Raw genomic sequence first — 22,700 nt, 5'->3', positions numbered from 1 at the left:
TTAAATGACTTGAGTTTGACACATATACTTTAGATTATTGATGTAAAATTCCCTTTTTATAAACCTTTCCATCCAAACTAAAGCATAATAATGATTAAACAAGTACAAAACAAGACAAACATGTGTATGTAGATTCAAACATTCATGATATCAGGAGTTAAAGAGAATAACTTTTCTAGTGACTCTAGTGATACACAATGTTTTATACGAATATATACTTTGAACTTTCAATAATGTCAGTTTTGTTGACAGTATTGTTACAATGTATTCCCAACATTTCTGGCTTTAGGATCATCGTCTCTGCCAAGGCGATGATGTTTTTCTTTTTTTAACTCGCTGCGCTAGAAGTGAAAAAATGTTGTTGACTTAGTTGGAAATTTCCTCATTCAATTGTATGGCTGTTCCCAGCTGACGCTCAACAACAGAGCTCAGGCAGATGACTCTATAAAGCTTCATCAAAATAGATCATCTTCTGTGTTACTTTGGTGATCAAACCTGTTTTTAATGTGTTTTAATGTTTGTTTTAATCATGTGGAATTGGTTCTTGGGCAGAAGAATGTACTGTCTCAGTGCCTTCCCAAGTTTTTTATTTTTTATTTTAGTTTTCTATTTTTAAAATCACCCGGTGTACTGAATGTAGTATCAAGAATTAGCTTCACAAACTGTTTTGATGTAATGTTGATGCTATTAATTATTATCAATTCAAGTGTAATAGAACCTCAGCAGCGGAGATCAAACAGGCTCAAAAATGAATCTGCCTTTGACTTTTTTTGAACAATATAAAAAAGACTAAACACAAAGGAACAAGAAGAATCTGAACAAGCCCAACCAAAACTTGCTGTGTGTCAAATTGCGCACTTCTCTTAGTGCACTGCTTTACAGTTCACTGTAAGACAAATTTTCAACAGGGTAGTACTGTCTTAAATCAAACCCTTTTCGCTACACACTTACCGGAAATGACTGGACAGCTTCTTTTTCTACTACTTTTTAACGCTGATTGCAGCCGGCGTTCCTCTATAGCTATAACTATATATACCCTATGAGTTATAACTCTATAACTTTAACGCGATTTTCACCAATCGAAACAAGTTATTAAGTTGTATTATTATTGTTGTTATGAGTTTTTTCTCGAGACATTTACACTGGTATTTGCTCCGAAGATGCGTCGTCAGTGACGTAGCTTCCGTTTAGTGCCGTGGCTCTAGACGTAGCGTCATCTACGTCACTAAAAAGGACGGCCATTGAGGGTGGAAAGTGTCCATCAATACATTTTCGCACACTGCGAAGTGCAAAGCACTTGCGTACGCAAAATATTAAGTGGATTTGGGAAACACCAAATGAATCATCAGTCAATGTGTGTCGTAAAGACTTTCTAGGAAAAAATCCCCCCTTAATGGCGATTCAGTGAGGACCGCGGACATCAGTCTAAACAGACTGGTTTGCCTGGAAACTGTGATGACTGGAAACAGACTTTACAAACGGTCATGAACTAAACTCTGAGCTGAATGGACTCCTTGTGCTCGACCGCTCATGTGAAAACTCCGTTTTTTACAAGAAAACTTTCATCATTTCTCGGACAGACGAGGAATCTCTAGAGTCTCCGGACCTTTAATTACACTGTACCGCCTTGGTGACAATGTTTGGCTTCTGCTCGCGCTTGAACCTTATTACGCTCCACCCCAGTTGCACTCTGATCCTCCTACGTCGGTGTGAAGTTATTTTCCGGGGGAAAAACATGGCTGAACTTTCTGTAGCTGCCAGGGAAGGTCAACAAATGGCCGTTTAACTCCAGTCCATCACACACTTACGAGATAAATCTCTTGGGTCAAGTCCAGCATCCACTTTATTTTTCATAAGCTTTCGGAACACAGCAGCACCAATCGTACAATCTCAAAATGGATCTTTTACAGATTCTTAAACTCCAAAAAAAAGGGGAAGATAAAGAGATAACCAGCAAGAATCTGACACATACTCTAACACGGATCTAATGCAACATTGTTCAAGCGTCACGCCACCGAACAACCTCCATAACTCGACATGAAACTTTTTGTGGGTCATTTTTGGTCGTCCGGTCCGGACAACATTCTTAAAGCGGCAAGTCTTTCCACCAAAAGCTTTTTCTTGTATCGGACCCGACTCGCCTCTCTGATCTCCTGCCACTTCTGCAGGTCACCCTCACAACAGGAAGTGGGAACAGAGGGCGCCGTCTGGGGGACCGATGAGCCCCGACCGGAACTCGCCCCAAACTTGCGCATCAGCATGTCATCCGTCTTCGGATGGTCCTCGACGTCGTTCTCCTTGTTCTCGGTGGATTTACGGGTCAGCGGGCACGGGGGGCAGAGAAGTCTGGCCTTCAGGTCATCGGGTAGAGCCCAGGGTTCCGGGACGGGCATGGGGTAGTAGTTGTCGGGGGCGCCGGAAAGTGGACGGTTCTGTTGAAGCTGGTTCTCTTTGCGGAACACGATGTCGTCCTGCTCTATATCGGGGTACTCTTCCTCCTCGGCGTCCGCTCGCTTCTGCACGACGATGTTGAGTTGCGGCTCGGAGGAGTAGAGGCGGCGCTTGACCCGGGTCTTCATCAGGACCAGGTTCTCGTTGGACTGGAAGGCCAGAGTCCTCCTGGCGTACATGTCGTCGTTCTCCAGGTCTGGGACGATGCTATCGTAATCGATGGGGTCCGGGGGCTCCCGGGGATCCTGGCGCCCGAGGAGGGGCCTCTTCTCGCACTTGACCAGTCTGGGACCGGAGGTGGGGTCCACGGGGGCGAACACTAGAGGTGGAGGGGGTAACGGAGGGGGCTGTGTGTCGGGGGGCTGAGTGAGTGCTTGTACGAGACGACTGCAGAGCAGGTGGAAGAGAGAGGACAGAGAGTGTGTGAGTGCAGGCCGGGCCCGGCACAGAAGGGAAAAGATACAGCAGGCTGAAAACGAGGCGATGTTTGAAGAGTTTTTTTCAATCACACGCAAAATTTTTAGTTTTGCAGATAGTAGGGTGTTACAAGATGCATAAATAATGGTTTTATATAAAGGCTTTTTTATTTTGACATTGAATCTATATACTTTATATTTTATATTGACCAACTGTGTGCTATTTAAACTTAGTAACTGCAACTTAAACTAGTGATGGTGTGATGAAGCTTCATGAAGCAGTGTCATTCTTTTCAGAGTCCACTAGATGGCGTCCCTGCACTATTTTTCTTTGTTTTGAACAACTGTTCTAATGAATCATCACATCATTTTTAAAGTGGTGGCGCCACCTACTGACCTCTAAACAACATTATACTGTTTCATGAAGCTTCGTCATAGGTATTAATGCTGACATATATTTTATCCAAATTCATAATTGAGTAGTAAAAATTGGTCCGATTTAATATTTTGGTCCTGCCTCGATCAATACCACTACTTTGTGATTGTCGGTCAGAAATGTTAAGAACCGAAAATCCTCCCGTTCAATTCCTTTTTTCCTTCCACATCGACATTTTGGTTTTTAGACATTTTTACTGTATCAATAATATGTGTTTCTTGGCTTAGCACAGGCACGTCCAAAGTGGTTGCCTGGGGGCCATTTGTGGCCCTTGAGCAGATTCCATTCGGCCCATGGCCTGCGTTACAAAATGTATTAACCAAACAAAAATAAAAACTGTTTGAATATCACAAAAAAGGTTTTATGACTTCATGAATCAAATGGAAAAAAAACACTAAATATATCTTTTCTCTCTGTCCGTGAAAAGTTTTTTATTTGGTGTTAAAATGGTCAAAGATATTTGCTTTATATTTTGAACTTCTAAATGAGATAACTCTTATTATGATCTTATCGACCCCCGGATCCACCTCAAATGACTTGGCGGTACAAATTTGGCCCCTGGGCAATGAGTCGACATAACAAATAACAGACTTGATGACGTCTTTTCTCCCAAATTCTTGAGCTAAAACTTATTCTTTTAAGGTTGTCAAACCAGATTGAATTTATCAATTACAGTCGCCTCTAGAGTGTTTGTCGATCTATTTCTCCACGTCATGTTCCACCCAATGATGTCAACATCATAAGCAAGACGGCTCAAGATTAGTCGGTTACGAAGCTGCCCCGTTTGAAATAAAAGCACTTTCGTTAGAAGCCGCTAATAATCTGGGTTTCTCTAGAACATTCCCGGGCGTCACAATCATGCAGCTGTATGGACCTTTTCCCCACAACAATAGACGGGCGAGCCGAGGCCTCGTGTTTGCGGGCGTGAGCGGGAGATGGTCCGGAGGGGGAGGGGCCAGAGGAGCGCCGAGTGACGACGTCGCTGTCGGAATCGTCAGAGGAAGAGCCTGACTTCTGAGCGCTACATGAGGGCGACGAGAGACAGAAAAAGAGAAGGGAAATGACAGAAAATGAAAATCTGTGAAGGGAAATGATGATGCAGGATATTTAAATTGAAGGTTGAATGAAGTGCTGGGTTAAAAAACATTATATGAGAGTTTATATTGAGATTCAACTCACTCTCCTATCTTTACGTCTTATCGAGCTTTCCTGTCCCAGACGTTCCACCCCGTGTACACTTTCATCTTCACCTTCCACGGTCACCATACTCTTTGAAATGTATGGAAGTAGTAGGAGTAATAATTAATTTAAAATGTATTTTATTTACTTTTTATTTTTAACTTTTTCAAGGATTTAATTAATTAAAAAAAACAATTGTATAATTTATATATTGGAAGATTTTTTCAGATTCTTTTACATGTTAGACATTACTATTTCTATAAAAATTAAAAATTGTATTTGTACTGTTTTGTATTCAATATAAAAATGTTTAAAGGCAACAAATAAAAAAAATATTGAATTCAGATCTTTCAATAATACAGAATATAACATCAAACTATGTGTAAAAAGAAATAAACTCATTTTGAAAACTTTTGTATTCCTTTTTTTTAATTATCAAAAAAAATTAATCTAATTCTACCTTCTAGCAAATAAATGACTGAATTCAATTATTCAATACAAATAATTTAATGCTTAAAAAATGAAATAAAATAATCCACCCTTTCAATATTTCACATTTTTAATTTAACTATTCAATATTCTGATGGAACTGATATACTTTCATAGAATTGTAAAAAGGGATTTCAGGCAGGATAGCAAAAAAGAAAATATCACCTACCCTTCCTTTAAAAGATATAAAAGTTGACAGTATTAAGCGTAATAATAAAGTGAAAAAGCTTTAGAGAAGTAGTAGAAATCAGGCCATAAGCAGAAATGTTACGCTGGTGTGTTACGAGTGGATTGTTTGTTAATGACGAGTTCCATCTTGACACACCTGAACCCTTGCATCTTCTTGTACCACGGTCTCCTCTTAGAACCCATTTTGATCTTCTGAATGTGGACGTCCTCCTCGGGCGTCCAGAATTTCGGCAAGAACTTATCGTACGACGTGGGGTTGACGGGTTGTGGCTTCAGGCCGATCTTACGCGTGTAGAGATCGTCCTGCACGGGGTCGGCGTAGCCCACGTCGTCCTCGTCCTCGTCCTCAGAGTCGTCGTATCCTTCTCTAAACAAGCTGACATGGGAAACTCCGGGGCGGTGATTCGGATTCACCATCTCACTGCTGCTCGAGAGAGACAGCTAGGTGTCAGCGAATTTTGTACCAGCAACCACAGCAAACCACTCACACGCGGAAAAAAAAACAAGGTGACGCACAAGCAAGCGCAAGCAGGACTTATTCGCAATTATGACGTCTTTTCCACTGGCGCAAAAGCTGCAAAATTCAGGTGACAAAATACCAATATATTGAAGATAATGCTAGCAAAAATGATAGTGTATCAACCTATCAACAGAATTTTCCAACATTATAAGCTTCAATTAGCAGGTTAGGTACGAAGTCTTATCTATGAGAATGTGGGTTTAAACATGTTTACTTTTAACTGTAATGCAGAGTGAAGGAAATTTTGGAATTAATGGTATATGTGTATATGGTTGTATACTGCTAGCTAAGATAGCTGATAACCGTGCTAGCTTGCAGTCATTTTGAGGTGAAATATGCTGGATCAAACCATGTTTTTGTATATTTTAAAGATTAGAAAGTCAACAAAATCAAATAACAAACTTATCATTTCTACATAAGGAAGATTTTTGTAAAAATTGCATGTATTATGTTGCGAATAATGATGTAAATAGTATTAAATCTCATTCACTCAGTCATTCTATCATATATTTTATATTTTGGCGGGATTAGGGTTAATAAGGGGTTCAGACCTGATTAATAGATGTCATTATTTAATTCTGTTCTGCCACCACAAGAAATGCCTATGTTGTGTTTACAATTCTTAATAACATTTTCTGAGTCTGATATTGACGCGAAGAGACTCGTAGAAGACTTTGAAAATCCAATTGATATTCTCAAACATGCGTAACTTGCAAAATCAATCTTCACTTAAAAACCAACACAACAAATCAACTGAAACTCAAGAAATGTCAAGCAAACCCAATGCTTCTGAGCTCTGTTAGCAGCAGTAGCATACTTTGACCAAAAGGGGGCGCTCATGGTTACAGTCAACCATGTAAAACGAAGCATTCTCTTCAGCAGGCAGATCAAACGCACAGCAACGCATCACGTGTCTCTGACCTGAGCGAGGTCACGTTCTGAGGGACAACATTATGGGGTTCGGTGACCTTAGAGAGGGAGTCCCGGTGACCCCCCGACCCGGGACTTATGGGCACCGCAAAGTTGGCGGGGGGCGCAGGAGAGGGACTGTGGAAGCGCCTGCAGGCCAGGTCGTCCAGAACCAGATCGGGGTCCGGTCTGTCTACATCGGAGTCGCTGCCGCTGTTGTAGTCCCACAGCTGGGGGGGTCCCGGGTCCACGGTGTGGTCGGGGGGGAAGTTCTGGGCGCTGAAGTCATCGTTCAACAACCCAGAGTGATCAACAACAGCCACAGAACAGTATCACCAAGACACACAAACAAAGTGATCCACAAGGAGACCAACTATATATTTACCAGAATTTAAAAATAGTTAAACAACAATCTTGTTGGTTTTTGAAACGGAAAACAAAGAAGAAGAAATATCACTTATATTTTGTAACTAGAGTACAAAACAGAAAAGAAGGAAAATAAAGTATAAATATTGATATAAATGAATCAAAATACACACAAAAAAGTCAATATTTTGGGGAAATATTACATTTAAAAATTGGAAAAACTTTCAAATATAACTCAGAAGTACCAGTTCAATAAGAGCTTTCATGTGAGTGCCAAATGGATTCCAAACCTACCTGGTCAGAGATCCGTCCTCCTCCGTGAACACGGGGTTGGCCCAGCTCCGCCGACTGTCCTCATTGCGCTCGGCTCGCTTCTTCCTCAGCGGCGCCGGCACGTAGGCCGGCTGCTTGTCTTTGGTGGGCAGGAACTGGTTAAACTGGGTGCTGACTTTGGGAGTGACGGTGATTGAACGGCGGTAACTCAGGGAGTCCTTGTTGTCGGCCATCCTGAGGGCAGAGTCGACCTCGGTGTCACTGCAACCGCCTGGAGAAGCGAAAAACAAGACAAAACGTGTTAGATTGGACAGAACCTGAGAGAAGAAGATGACGGAAATTGGCTCGAGTGAGTTATGGAGTAGACACAGAACAGGACGGGGAAGGAGGGGATGAGGGGGGGTTTCCTAATTTACAAGTCAGTGTGGAAGGAGATGGAATTTCTTACAGAGAAGTCTGTCGGAGAGAGTCACTGCTGATGTTGATCCCAACAGAACCTATTTAACTATTAAACTAATCTGGTGATCTTGTTTTCCATCCAGTTTAGTGACTGTATAACTTGGGATGTGTATTGGCAAACATCTGGCCATCATACAGTATGTATGATTCAAAGGCAACGATACGATTTATTGCAATACTGTAGTAACGAGGATATATTTGTAGTATTCTCCAAGTGCTTGACTCTGGTGGTGCATAATTTACAGACCACATGTAATTTGTTTTAGAACAAATATGTGTCCAAACATCAGCTTTAAAAGCTGCTGGAGTCGGCTGTATCCTCTCGTCCTCAGTCATCTTACAGGATCCCACCGGTTTATATTGTTCCTTAAGTTTTAATAGATGTAATTACTGCCATCTAAAGGTCAGAAGTTTAATTGCAACACACAGATGAACAAACGTGTAAATATTGGCATGTTAATTATCAATACAATTTTTTTTTATTGATTTTAATTTGACAAATACTTTATAGAAATATAAACTATAAAATGACTATGATAAAAATACAAAGACACAAGTCTTAAAAAAAGTGCTGTTGAATATCATATATGTCAATACAAACATATATATATACAAACTAACTATTTTTATTTATATTAGTGTTTGCCCTTCTCTAGTAATTGTATTAATTTCTTTATCTTATATCGTCAATAAAGCTGTTTAAAGGAGGTTTAAACTGGATTTCATGACCAGTTAGACTCCACATATGTAGACTGACGTACAGTAGACAGGTGGTCATAATGTTAAAGATGGTTAAAATAAAATAAATCGCATGTGTACTTGTAGAAGCCATTACAACTTCATTATGTTACACTTGGTTTTAACACACCACTAGAGGGAGCAACCACGGTGAAAGTCAAACGTCTCTATTGGGACAGATCTAAGCTTACAATGTATTTTTAGATCGACTAGTAAAGATCATGTTTCATGCAAATAGGAGGCAGAGTAGTTGTGGCTCAAGTACCCTCGCTGCTGCCTTTGAGTGTCGTGTCAGATGAGATGCTGAGATTGTGGGAGCTGAGAGAATCCAAACTGTCCAGGGAGTCGTCTCTCCTGTGTCCTCCTCCTCCGTCTCCTCTCGGGTGTTCAGCCTCCTCTCGCTCCGAGCTCCAGTTATCTCCGAATCCACTGTCTCTGGCGCTGCTGCCTCTCTGGCTGGAGGATTCCTGTAGAGCCTGGAACAAACATAGACATGTGTTCAAACTGTGCTGTATTCTCTGCTGTCATGGTTGGGATCTTTACTTCCCTTAGCAAAAACAAGTATGCACATGTGTACTATGAGTATAACGTTTTTTTTATACTAAAACAGAAGTAGTATACTTAAAGTTTACTTATGAAAAAGAAGTATATTCAAATGAACTATGAGTATACTTAAACAGAAGTAGTAAACTTGAAGTGTAATTTTGATATCCCTTATGAAAAGGAAGTATACTATAAGTGTACTATAAGTATACCTATTTCATAATAAAATTGAAGTATTACACTTGAAGTTTACTTCTGACCTCCCTTATGAAAAGGAAGTATATTTAATTGTACTAAGAGTATTCTTGTTTTATACTAAAATTAAAGTAGTATACTTGAAGTGTACCTTTGATATCTTTTAGCTAAACTAAGTATTTTCAAGTGTACTATAAGTATACTGTTTTCATACTAAAATTGAACTAGTACGGTTGAAGTTTATTTCTGACCTCCCTGTATATATAAGTGTACTAAGAGTATACTTGTTTTATACTAAAATTGAAGTAGTATACTTGAAGTGTACTTTTGATATCCCTTAGCAAAACAAAGTATTTTCAAGTGTACTATAAGTATACTTCTTTCATACTAAAATTGAAGTATTACAATGACGTTTACTTCTGACCTTCCTTATGAAAAGGAAGTATATTTAAGTGTACTAAGAGTATACTTGTTTTATACTTCAATTGAAGTCGTATACTTGAAGTGTACTTTTGATATCCCTTAGGAAAACGAAGTATTTTCAAGTGTACTATGCATATACTTATTTTATATTAATTTAAGTAGTATAATTAAAGTTTACTTTTGTTATCCCTTGGCAAAAAAAGGATATTCAAGTTACATGAGTATACTTAATTTATACTTAAATTGAAGTAGTATACTTGAAGTGTACTTTAAACATACTATACTTCAAAATACTACACTGATGTATACTTTTACTCAAGTAAATCTGACACTATGAACTGTACTTCAAATCCAGTATACTACTCTTTGCGCTGGCCAACTGTATTATTGTGGTGATCCAGAAGTAAACTGTGCAAAGGATTATGGGATTTGATGAAAGTAAAGTGAAGTATCAAATAAGAATAATTTTAGTACATGAATATACTTATACCTATAGTAAAGTACACTTGATAAAATATAATTTAGGTGAATTATTTTTTGCGAAGGCTTGATTAGAATTAAAAATGAACCTTTATTTGAAATGTATTTGAACTGATTTAATAGCAACAATTCTTCTGTGGACCAGTCATTTTCACAACAACCTAAATCCTCCACATTCCGATCCAGTGGCTGCTAATCTCAGATTATCGCATCACCTTCCGATGACATCATGTAATCGTCCGTTAACTTGTCATCAGGTGAATTACTCCTCAAAGCAAAGTGGCAAATTCAACACCAGCTAGAGGACGGCAACACGATCTCCTTGAAGAACCGAGGAGGTTGTTTCTGACGTGGAGAGTTGAAGGCCGTTCAAAACAAGATTAAAATAGCAAACCCCCCCGACTCCCCGCATACCAGAGAGGATACAGAGAGTCACGCCTGAGACCGAGGCCTTAAGCTTTATCTGCCGCATGATTATCAGTGTGAACGATTTGAGTCAGATCTACGGGCTGGTACCTTGTAAAGTGCTGTGCCAAGTAGTCCCTCAAACGCCTTGAAGTTCAGGTAAGGTCCATCATAGAGATGTTCACACTGAGCACGTCTTCCCAGCCAGTAGACGGTGATCACAACCTAGAGCAGAAGATATTGGTTACGTTGAAACATATCGAAGGGTAACATAGATAAAATACACTAATATCAGTTTACATTTATTAATGGTCAATTAGTTGAAAGCATCTTTAAATGTTATTTTTTTGTCTTTAGGTTTGTGTCAATTATACAACATTTTCTGGTTATTCTTGTGTTATTATAAAATAAATAAAAAATATTAACATATATGGTAAGATTAAAATAGAAATATTTGCAAATGCAATGTGTAAGATACGCAACACTACAGTTGTCAAAGCTAATAATAGTTTAGCTTAGCTAATATAGCAACCCTAAAACAATGTTGAATGGTTGAAGATAAAAGCATTTTGTTATATAAGGGTCACATGTACATGTATAGCTTTTAAATTTAGTTGATTGTGTTCCTTGTGTTTTAAAATCAATTATTTTAAATGTATTTGCGTCTTCTGCGGCAGCAGTTACAGGCCATACAAGTGAAAACCCCGTCACATTTTTCCTCTATTGATTTGTCATCCGTATCACCAACAAAATCCTTTGAATTTTAATTTCAAAAACGGTCAAAAGAGATATTTCAATCAGGTAAAGATGGCTGCAAAAAAACTCTAGGTTTGTCCAGATGTATCCTGAAAGTTATGTACTGTGATGCAAGGTTTACTTTATCCAGAATGTATCTCAAAACTCTACACAGTCCTGTTGACTTGCTCTGGAACCTTCTGGATAAACATGACATGGATGAATGTTCTTCTATTTGGACAACATTCATTATACACAGAATAAAAAGTCGGACCAAGAGAAGAAAAGACAAGAGTGCAGGCAGGGTGGATAGAGACTGAAATCCTGGCCCGGTTGCAAGATACAAAATAATTGGTTTCCAAGTCGCAGGTCAATGAAAATATGTAGTTAACAAATTGTCTGTGACAGTAAGTACTATTTCAAATTATTTACTGTTACTTGGAATTATCGTACATTATTATGATCAATTGTTGATCTTAATCCATCTTATCTTAATTGTGAACATTAATCTACATGTGATTTAGTTCATGCTTCAACTCTTTTCTTTTCATTCATTGAAAAAGAGCGACATTCCTGAACGACATGAATCAGAAAACAATTGAGGCAGAAATGTCCTTGGCTTTGTCTTTGTAGCTGATAACAAAGTCTAAAACCGTGTGACAAAAGGAAGCAGGAAAGGATCTGTTTTCTCGTTCCGGAGAAATATTAAGCTGCATATTTATAAATATTTCACTGCGTTCGCTTCATCTTCTATTGTTTAAATAAATCATAACTTTTAGTCAACTTTCTCTGTGATAATAAACAGAGTATTTAAGTTTCAGTGAAACATTTTTTCAAAAACCTTTGCAGCCAAAACTGACACCGCAGGCAGTGAGAGTGAAGAAAACTGTAAAAAAAAGCTGCGGCCGGAAAAGCTGCAAGTGGCAATAAAAGTGGAAACATCAGCGCCCCATATGCCACGGTCGACTTGTTAATTTGGTGAATATTGCCGCTTTAAATAGCATTAATAAAACATTTGAGTCCAGCTTAACACAACACAGTTGATCCAGGAATATGATATTAAACTCACATTTTTCAGCCTCCTGCTGCTCTCTTGATCCCTGCGGAGAAACAGAGGTTTGTCATTGTGTGTGTGTGTGTGTGAAAGTGACAATAAAAGAACTGGGGGGGCTTCGCTCGCCAGTGAAAGAGCTGGAAACCCGGAGCACAATCGCGACGTCGCGTCACTCCGGCGCAACAAAAGTGCACAGAGAAAACAAACACATGCACTCGGAAGGGAAAACACTTTTTTTCTCACTACTATTTACTATCCCTCAGGGTTTACTTGCTTCTAAAAGGGAGACATTCTTCATGTTTCAAAGAAGACACTTTTTTAGAGTCACAACTCCAGGGTTTTTTTGCAATTCGACCTGCCGGCTTGTAAATCACTTTGCTGCTCCTGCAAGTCAACTTGTGAGCTATTTTCTGCTTGTGTCTCCGGCGAACATTCTGTTCGTGTCACCTGCGAGGCTGACGACGAGTAAACAAGGAACAGTAACAACAGTGACACGTAGTCGGAGGGTCACAATCCTGCGATGACAACAAGAGCACGTGTCTGCAGCACAGCAAGACCAGGGTGTCATCAGTCAAACGCTTTTCTTATCTCGCCTGAAATTAACTTATTTGTGTCCTAAACAAACAAGATTCTCCGGAGACGAGATTCATTTTGCACCTTCAACCATATGTAACCTAAGGCCACTGCTTGCCCATCATATATTATTAATACCCCATTAGTTTATTTTGTTTTTATTTATTACTAAAGGAAAACTTACATCCAACCACTTCCCATCATGCATTGCAAAAGTTAGGAAATGGTCAGTTAATATGACAAAAACTCAAAAACTGTATTGTTGAGTTTGATCTTGAAATCTCTGTAATACCTTTATCTAAAACAATGATCTTAAATTTGTTTATTACCAATATTACCAATATACTTGAATCGCTTCCACTACATACAATATCCCATCATGCACCACAGCTGTCAAGATTCTTTGTATTCTGATTTAACAAATTAAATTGCCAAACAACTAAAATTTAGAATTAAACTATTACACTTTACAATTATACATTAAACTTTATTTTTAAGTTCAATATTTGATATCTCCTTGAAACTTTAATAAATATGATCAATTCTGTTGTGAAGAGTCAAGTTTTCTCTAGTTTTTTATTTTTATTTTTATTATATTCATCCATTGCCTTAAAATAAAGGAAGAAAATTAAAAAATGTAAATGTTAAAAAGGCTGAAAGTCAGAATTTCAATCAGTTTTCACTTTACCCTTGTGTTATCTGAGGTGACCCTAAGGTGACCCGGTGGCCCGGAAACAAATGTTTTTGTGGTATCCATTGTGTTGTTTCTGACCTTGACTCAGAGATAACACAAGGGTCAACTACGATAAGATAATATGGGTGGCAGAGAGGCTAAAAAATGTAAACCACTTTCATTTGCTTGAGAACTTTAAGGACGTCCAAATCAACAAAGTACTTATAGAATATATAATAATAAAGAGTTGACGACAACAATGTACAACAAAAATTACACTCTACTGTCGATGGTAAAAATGTACGTTATAGGTCTAGTTAAATTCACCAGTTAAAGTTCAGTCAATCAAAAATATTTAACACATGATTGTATCTTGCAAAAACTTGAAAAGAAACTCTGTGATGTAGACAAAGTCGTTTTTGTGGATGGCTGCCGGGCTCGCCTTGCTCAAGGGCACCTCACCTCTCTCTTTATTATGCAATAAAAACGGGGTCTGCGCCTTTAAATGTTGCGTTCCAGCGTTCACCAAGTTTCCTTTTTGCTTTCCAATGTTCCCGACAACAACACAAAAAGAGATGTTTGGCTTGGAATCAAACTGAAGAATAAATAAGTGTCAGTCTACAGTCCAAACATCTAACCATGTCACAACTATCCTAGGAATAAAAGTGATAGATTTAGAGGAGGAAAGATGTGGGTTTTATTCCCATCAGTCTATTTCGACAGGCGGTGATTTCAACTTTCTGTTTTATATCATTTCGACTTCCCAGTGGACGAATTCTAGCCAACAAAGACCAGAGAGATTTTGAAATATTGCAAACAATGTTGTGTCTTTTGAAAAAAAAATCAAGACAGTCCTGGGTGGAGGGAAAAGGGACTTTTGGGATGAATCTACACTAAAGTTGCAGAGGAGTGATTTATTAGTGTTGTTATTATAATAGCAGCAGCTGTTTCTTCGAAAGACGACCATTGTTATAAACTAGCTTCTTCGAAGTCCTTTAAACAAATGTGTTTGAGGTATCCCTTGTGTTGTCTCTGGGTCCCATTTGTTTTCAGACAACTGGGTAACCTTGACTGGACAAGGGTTAAATAGCAGTTTAATCATGACGCCATGAGTTCCTTTAACAAAGTCAATCCTAAAAATATTGACTTCTATCAAGATTTTAGAGTTTATTTAGATTGTATGGCTGTAAAATTATTTAAACTGAAACTTAGGTTCAATTATGTAAAGTTACACCACTCAAGTACTCTTAGTACTATCTAGAATACAATAATTAGCTGTTTTAGTACGACTTACTTGCAGTCAAAAACTTGGTTTCTACCACTCCCTCTCAGTGAACTCATCACAGCAGCAGTGTGCATTTTTCACTTATCCTGGATTCACATTTCGCACCTCATTGAAATGTTTTTCTTTTATGAACAGATTTTAATCACTCAAATCGTTCATGAGTTATCGCCTTTGTATCGCCTGACACCTGAGCAGGTGAATCTGCTCTAGTTTTAGACAGTCTTAGGGCAGATTATGACTGAAAATATAAACAAAAAAACATACTTATCTGATTTTGCATAATGTTTGAATAGATGGATTACACCTTTGAGGAGTGTCAAAGATTTGCAACATGCATCTACCATACCATAAATGAAGAGTTCACGACATTATGAGGCAGAAATGGTGCCATTTTTCGGTCACTTGTAATCTTAAATGTTAGATCACAGCACCCCTGCTGTCCCGGAGGTGTAATTGAAAAAGGGAAATATGCATTTTTTCAATTATAAGGGAATCATTAAAAGTTTATTTCAAATAATGAGAAGGTTTCTTTAGTAGCATTTCAACCCTCTCCTCTGTGAGCTTCATTATCTCGCACTCGTCATCTCTTTCCTAAAAAAAACTGTAAACTGACACCACCAAAGAAGTAAAAGCTCCCACAGTCCTACTATCCAAATATTTGTGTATTCTAGAGACGAAAGAAGCGAAACCTCCTCAGCCGAGGAAACCAGCGTCTATTCAAATATTTGACCAATAACTGTTTATCATAAACTTAAATAAATAATATTTCAAAAGCCTGTTGAAACATTATTGTTGGCCCTGAGGCTGCGAGTGATCTCACAGCATTCAAACCCAAATATTCACACCGTTCAAACGTTTTCTTAAAATATAGATGTATACCTGCACGATGAAGGCACCGTGTTGCATTCAGGGACGTCCCCTTATTGAGGCTCGGGAAGCACAGATGCTGAAATAAGTCCGATAAAGCCTCGACTGGAGGGAAGTAAGATGGTGTTGGGCATCGTTGTGTCACAATGGGAGGGGCTTGTTTGTTACTTACGACGCACAAATATGTCCCTTGTGTGGCCTGTTGACAGTCAGGGCTGCGTCCACGACGTGGAGACTTTATTGAGCGTACTCCGAGCCATCCCTTGTTTGGCTTCGCAGCCCGAACAACAGTTTGCCCGGCGACAAGACGCGACAGCGGTGCCGGGATGAGGCAGCGCCGGTTGCCAACTCACGGGAACCACACCTGAAACGCTCACACGGGACGCTCTCTCTCATTTGCATCCACGCTCAGACGCTCCGACTCGTTGGGCGACCTGAACAATACGAGCGTCCGGGGCGAGTTCTGTACTGAACACTCAATACTGATGGCGTTTGATCTGCTGCAACACTTTCATTTGTGCAAACCTGACCTTTGTGTCGCGTCAGGGAGAGGCCGCCACATTCTTCTACCATCAATAAATTCAGCTCAGCGGGACACTCATGTGACACATCTAAAGATAACTGATTCATTCACTAGTGAGTCATTTTAATGGAGTTCTTTTTTAAATGAATTTGATTCTTAAATAAACCCTCTAAGAACGGCATCCTTTAATTTATAAATCAACATTATTTAGCATTTAATTATACATTTAATTTAAAGGCATTATATTTCTGTTATACTGTCAAAGAAATTTAGAGTTTGAAATGTTAATAATAAAAATACAATAATGAAATATACCTTTAAAGCTAACCAACTATTACGGTAACAACTTGTGTTGTAGTTGTGTCTAATTACTACAATCATCAGTTATGTGTACAGAACAGGGATTAATATGGATTAATTTATGTTACTAGTGCCAAAATAGCCTGTAGCTTAACACTGCTTAACAATGTTTTTTTTTTTTATTTACAGAAGTTTCAAGAGATTAATTTACTCAATTGACTTTTACAAAAAGGTTCTCACGGTATAACTGTTGTTCAGTGGATCTCTAATACATTTTTATAAAAAAGAATATTTACTAATTCAACTAAAATGAAAACGTACAATACATTAAAAAAAAAAAAATGAAACCAAGTAGATACAGTCATTAAAGTTATATATATATACTTTTATTAAAATATAAATGAAAATAAAATGACTTTAAGTTGAAAAAGTGTAGTTAAAAAATATATGGTTGATTATTTTCATCATGAATCCCTGTTCAGATGGAATTGTCACTTCAGCAACCAGCAAGAATCTGTCAATAATTCTCCAAATCAACATGTGAGACTTTGAACCTCTCAGCAGGGGGGCTGATTCCTCCGCCGGAATGACTAAGTATCAACACACCCGCTGTTCAATGAGTGTCGACACAGATTCATTACATCAAAAAATAGACTTCAAGAATGATCAATTTGGAGATAAGAGGCGTTCTTGAGCTGCAGTTAACAGCAAATAAATGTCATTGTGATCAACTAATATAGAAAATGATTAAATAAAGATAACAAACAAATGAAAAAGAAAACCAACTTTGTTAGTAGTCAAAAGTGATGTACAGAGATCCCTATATTAAAGCTGAAATACTACGGACAGATATGATCAGACATATTTTAATGATTACACTATTTTTACACAGGCAAATATATATGATTATTGTTTTTAAGCCTGCTATTATGAATAAAAGAGCATTTTCATACAAAGTTTGCTTATCAGAAAATCTAAGTATGAGTCCTTTTATTCGAGAGCGATGCATTAATGGAGTGTTGACTTTCTCAACAAGTTCATTCATTTTCTGTTATTATCCAGTCTATGGTTATTATCCTGTGTTCCAGTTGGACGTGAGGACTGGGTGGTTCCACTGACATCATTCTCACCACAGTGTTCCAGTTAAGACACAGCTGGTGAGTCGGAAAGAAAGACGCAAGTGTTCGCAAGTACTCTGCGTATCAGGGGCGCAAAATCAAAAGCGAACAGGACCTACAATAAATAACACATTGTTTTGTTGTAACATAAATTAATTAAAACAATGGTTTCACCCTTGTTTTGTAAAGTTATCTTCCCAATTAATGTGTTTTGAGCAAAAACTTTTGAACGGAAATGACCGGTTCAAACATTATTTTTCCTTTGTTTGATGACGTATAAATGAGATCTCTCTCACAAGCAAAGTTTCTTAAAAAGAACTCCCTAGTTCCCAATTACAAAAGCACCTTTCAAATAAAGGAAAAGCAAGTTAAGAACTTCAAATGTAACGTCCAAAAATTGATTTATTCTTTGATATTTTTGTAGTGTCGCCATCTACAATTACGGTGGCCATTTATTTATCGCTTCTTTCTTTGCACTGTTTTTGAGCTGAAAATCAAGATTTAAAAAAATATTATCAAGAGCTCTGAGTGTGGATCGTTCCACTTGTAACCGGGAGATCAACTTCAACTCTTCTAAACACAACGTACTTCCTCGTCAAATACTTGTTGAATCCAATAGGATGAATCACTTTTCTTACAACATAAAGTGTGTTTGCGATGCAGATGGACAAGGTTTGTCGGCGATAACTGTCCGTTTTTTTTTTATCGGCCGGATGGTTACATAACGTGCTGCTATAGAGCAATAAATTCATTCCAGATGGATCCGAGGGCAGAACTAGAGTTACTGTACAGCTCAAAGGTCACCATTAATGGCCACAGTCGAGGGGGGATAAAAGGTGGAGCGTGAAATTGTTACATTGAATTACTGCAACCTTCCCAGTTTTTTTTTATCCTAACGTCAAGCTGTACGGAATTAATGAGCCTTCATTCATTCACAGGACTGAACAGGTGCTTACAGGGATCACTGTATAAGAAAGCTGAGTACTCACTTTATTTAGGGGGGGGGGGGTCAAAGACAGCTGATGACCTCAACTGTAGCCCTGTGTGTCTGGAGTTGAGTTGATGTGAAAGAAATAGTTTCTTGTTATCTAATCTTACATTATGTAACAAGATGTTTTTCTATTAAAACACGACCAAATTGAGAAGAGCAAAAATAGTTGCCGCCTCCATCATTCAAGAGTCACTTTTGCAACAACAACGTCGACAATAACAACAACAACGTCGACAATAACAACAACAACGATGATGACGACGACGACGACAACAACAACATCGAGAAGCACAACAAAACCCTCCCAAAAGAATCCTAATACTGAACTAGATCCTCAAGAACGCCTACGGTACTGCCCAGTTCTTATGTGACAATCACATGTAGCAACCCTAAAATAATCTGTACACAAGGATCAGCCGTGAAATCAAAATCACCAAAAACATAATTTGTGTCTTGTCCGATTCTCAATGTTACTGGAATAGTACAAATTTTATAAGTTTTATGCAAAAAAGTGATTAAAAATATTTGAAAAAAATATTATTTCATTAGAAGCCACAGACTCGTGACCTATCGTGACCTCTCGTGACCACATACAGCGTATTCAGAGTGTGTGTGTGTGTGTGTGTGGGGGGTGGGGGGGTCGTAGTATTTTGAGCCAATCCATTCAATCCTCGCCGTCAAACCTTCCCGCGAGACCCTAAATATAACTTGACGACTCACCCAATACTTTCTCAACACACGCCAACCTGGAAGGAGAGGTTTAACTACAGCCACCCTTTCAACCAGTGTATGTTAGATTTACGTCTTTTACATCCATTTATTCACTAATAATCCACAAAACTTTTGTACCAAATCGATATCATAAGACTGTCAATCACACGGTTAGCCTGATACGACCTTATCTCTGAACGTCATAGCGAGGAGACAGGTGTGTCTCGCTTTCATATGTACACAGCTCAGTTTATTTATTGCCGTGACGTCAACACCATTATTATTTTCTCTAGTTTTGATATATGACATGGCTAAAAATAAACTCCTGATCAGGGGCAGCGACCAACCTGAAGTGACGTGAAGATACATCACCGAGAAAAGCTTTTAATGACGTAACCAAATTCTGCGTCCGTGCCTCACAATTGTCAGGTTTTATGTTTGCCTTCATTGTGCTAGCACAGCATAGTTTCCTCACTCAGGAGACACACCTCAACAGGTTGTTCAACATATCGCTCTTTTGGAACAACAGTCCCTAAATCCATTGGAAATTCGCATTTAAAAAAAGATCAGAATGAATCAAGTTACATTTGTGGTGTTCATTGTTTCAGGTTTAATTGATTAAAACTCTTGAGTCAATTCTACCAGCCTTAAAACTAACAAACATCATAATAAAACTAAAATAGTTTTTGTTGTATTTTACTTACCTTGACTTAAAAATGATTTTAAATTCTACATTAATTTATGTTATCAACTGAAATAAAGTTCATTACATAAATAAATGCAGAAGATTTACCATCCAAACACTGTCTTTTATCATCTAAGGTTCTTGTTTTTCAGAGTACAACCTATTTTTGACAGTAAAGCCAATTGATTTTGTGTGACAGAAGGTTGATTTAACTACAAATACCATTGACAACAGCTCATTACTTAACCTGCTATCTACTGCTAAAAACATTCTTTTTAAAGCCAGGTTCAAAAGTGTAATTATGTACAATTACACTGACAGCTGACAATTTCAAACAGTTTTTTCATTGTGTAACATGACATTTTGTCATTTACCAAGAATTGTTGTTGTTAGGAATCTGACCTAATGTAAAAATGATCATTTTTAGATCAATTATTTAGCAAAATGTTTCTTCAATATTGCTTGAAATATAGGAAATAAAATCTCGATTCTTTGGTCCATCTATTCGGGTCGTCACGGTAATTGATCTGTTTATTGTTTCCTCTCACATCAGATCTCAAACCCTTCATTTAATGAATCAACTTGGCACATTTTAGTGACTCAGTGCTGTGAAGCAACACGCTTTAATTGACTATCGTCGCCTGGAGGCGACATTTTGCTTCAATAAATTAGAACAATTCATCACTGCAGTTTGAATAACAGGATAAACCTTTCACACCGATATGTGTTTGAAATTCATGACACCTTTTTATCACCATACGTTCCTTTTTAAATATTCAGCAATTAAAATGTTTTAGTAATTGACTTTTTATCAATTCAAGAGGGTATATTTAGTTCATTTGTGCAAGCCTGAACTCTAATCCCCCCCCAAAAACCCTTAGAAGTGACATTTGTATAGATACGGGATACATTATGAACTAAAATGTAACTTTATGTGATATTTATTTCTAATTATCTTTTTTTTTTTTGGAAAATTTGATTTAAAAGATGTGATTCCTACCCGTTTATTTTGAGTGTTTTGGGTTTCACGGCTCTCACTACCACAATAAGTGAATTGTTGAACTATATTAAGCGAGAGTAGCTCCTCAAACAGGTGCGGACGAACACCGAAATACAGACCCCCCCACCCCCCGAAAATAGTGCTGACCTTTGTCAGCACCTGTGCGCTGAGTTTTGAATCCAGCCATGTGCCGGTGTTTCCTGTCTAGTCCCAAGTAATCGCTCCTCAGTGAAGGCAAGACTTGAGCGACCGTATCGAGTATCAAGAGGTTGTTATGAAAATACAAAAAAAAAACTCACTGGACGGTGACTCTTGAAGACAAGTCCTGTAGGTCCCCGGGGTGAAAGAGCTGGGCTTCTTTTAGTCCGAGCTTCCCGCAGGCTTTCAGGAAGACGTTGAGGTTGTCCTGGGCAAGAAAGAATTGGGGGTGGGGGGGGAGGAAGTCAGTGATGAGTGTCGTCCACCTTCTGAGACAAGAGAATAATCACTGAAGAATCCACTGGCAGGGACAGTGTCAGCAGCTTCCAAAGTTCATATCAGCAGAGCTAGACAGGGAGGAGCATGTGTTTAGCAAATAAGAAGTGATCCGCTCACAAACACACACATGCAGGGGGTGAGTGAGGTGTGGGGGGGGGGGGGTTTGCATGTAAGTGCGTGACTGACAGCTGCGACGCTACCTGTAGGACGGGTCAAAACCACAAGACCAGGAAATATGACATCAGAGCCTGCACGAGCTGCTACTGTGTCGCTCCACACACACACACACTCAACACACCCTGAAACTGTCCCCTCCCCTGGCAGGTCCTTTTTTTTTGACTTGAGAATACCTGTGGAATCTGCGGGGTGGTGGCATATTTTGGAGACATTTTTGGTTGCTAAGAAACATGAGGTTGGGTGACAGAAACTGCCCCGAGGGCGAGCAGCCATGGGAGTGGACGTACGACTCGCCGTCAGATGGTTTTTATAGACCGCACAGATGTGTGAGTTCAATAAAGTTTTATAAATTTAAAAAAAACACACACGTCCAGGCAGAGCTGATACTTGTGAATAACTTCCCCTTTTTTCGGGACAGTGGGACTTAGCAGGGATCTGTGTAATGACAAGTGGTTTCAACATGGGCTGGAGTAATTATGGGTTGTTCTATATTTAAATAGCAAAGTGTGCTCATGAGCGAGTTAAACTCTCAGGCTTCTCTTGCTAAAAGCTTTGTTTGTCTCCTGACGACACTTTGACACAACTCGGAGATCATGAGGGGGTCAAAGATCAACTCTCAGGAGAAAAAAACAAAACAATAATGAAGGTTATTAACCTTTCATGAGGCATTACTGGCTGAACCCTGTACTGCTTATAGACGATTTAATAGGGAATATTTTGGGATCGCGGAGGCAGCATCCATGGCGGAGACGCCCGGACGTCTTTGGTCAATTGAGAGACAATATCTCTTCAACCTTTCTTCCTTATGTTGTCAAACAGTGGTTTTACTTGAATAGCTCATAGATGGCCGACCTTGTTAGCAATTTCTGAAGGTATATTCACACCAAACTCAATTTGGCAACGCTCGCACCTGATTGGTTGCTGGTTTATGGCCTCAAAATGTCTCATCAGTTGCTTATAAACAAGTAGGAGAAATGCTGGGTAGTTTGAAACTTCCTCCATATATTTATGATACAATTCAACACAATATATTTCGATACACATAATTTAACTTTAAGGG

At 38.6% G+C, this 22,700-nt stretch overlaps 2 protein-coding genes across 11 annotated transcripts in view; both read right to left on the bottom strand.

Annotated features, from left to right (window-relative positions):
- The window catches only part of lmo7a (LIM domain 7a), a 62,368-nt gene that overhangs the window by 19,505 nt on the left and 20,163 nt on the right, over window positions 1-22,700 (bottom strand). For all 10 annotated transcript variants that reach the window (XM_087804783.1, XM_087804779.1, XM_087804781.1 and 7 more), the window contains exons 5-9: window positions 21,286-21,392; window positions 12,276-12,306; window positions 10,583-10,696; window positions 8,691-8,901; window positions 7,250-7,499 (exon numbers count right to left, since the gene is read on the bottom strand). In XM_087804783.1, coding sequence (XP_087660909.1) covers window positions 7,250-7,499; window positions 8,691-8,901; window positions 10,583-10,696; window positions 12,276-12,306; window positions 21,286-21,392 — 713 coding nt within the window. The remainder of the gene's footprint in view (window positions 1-7,249; window positions 7,500-8,690; window positions 8,902-10,582; window positions 10,697-12,275; window positions 12,307-21,285; window positions 21,393-22,700) is intronic.
- On the bottom strand, window positions 1,826-6,556 carry LOC148068596 (LIM domain only protein 7-like). Its single transcript, XM_087804790.1, has 3 exons — window positions 5,297-6,556; window positions 4,178-4,324; window positions 1,826-2,838 (listed from the first exon to the last, which is right to left on the bottom strand). The coding sequence occupies exons 1-3, from the start codon at window positions 5,575-5,577 to the stop codon at window positions 2,055-2,057; spliced, it is 1,212 nt and encodes a 403-aa protein (XP_087660916.1). The 5' UTR covers window positions 5,578-6,556; the 3' UTR covers window positions 1,826-2,054.

Source organism: Callionymus lyra, chromosome 12, assembly GCF_982586985.1.
Source record: "Callionymus lyra chromosome 12, fCalLyr1.hap1.1, whole genome shotgun sequence".
Classification (NCBI taxonomy): Eukaryota; Metazoa; Chordata; class Actinopteri; order Syngnathiformes; family Callionymidae; genus Callionymus; species Callionymus lyra.
This window is presented reverse-complemented; position numbering and strand designations above follow the sequence as displayed.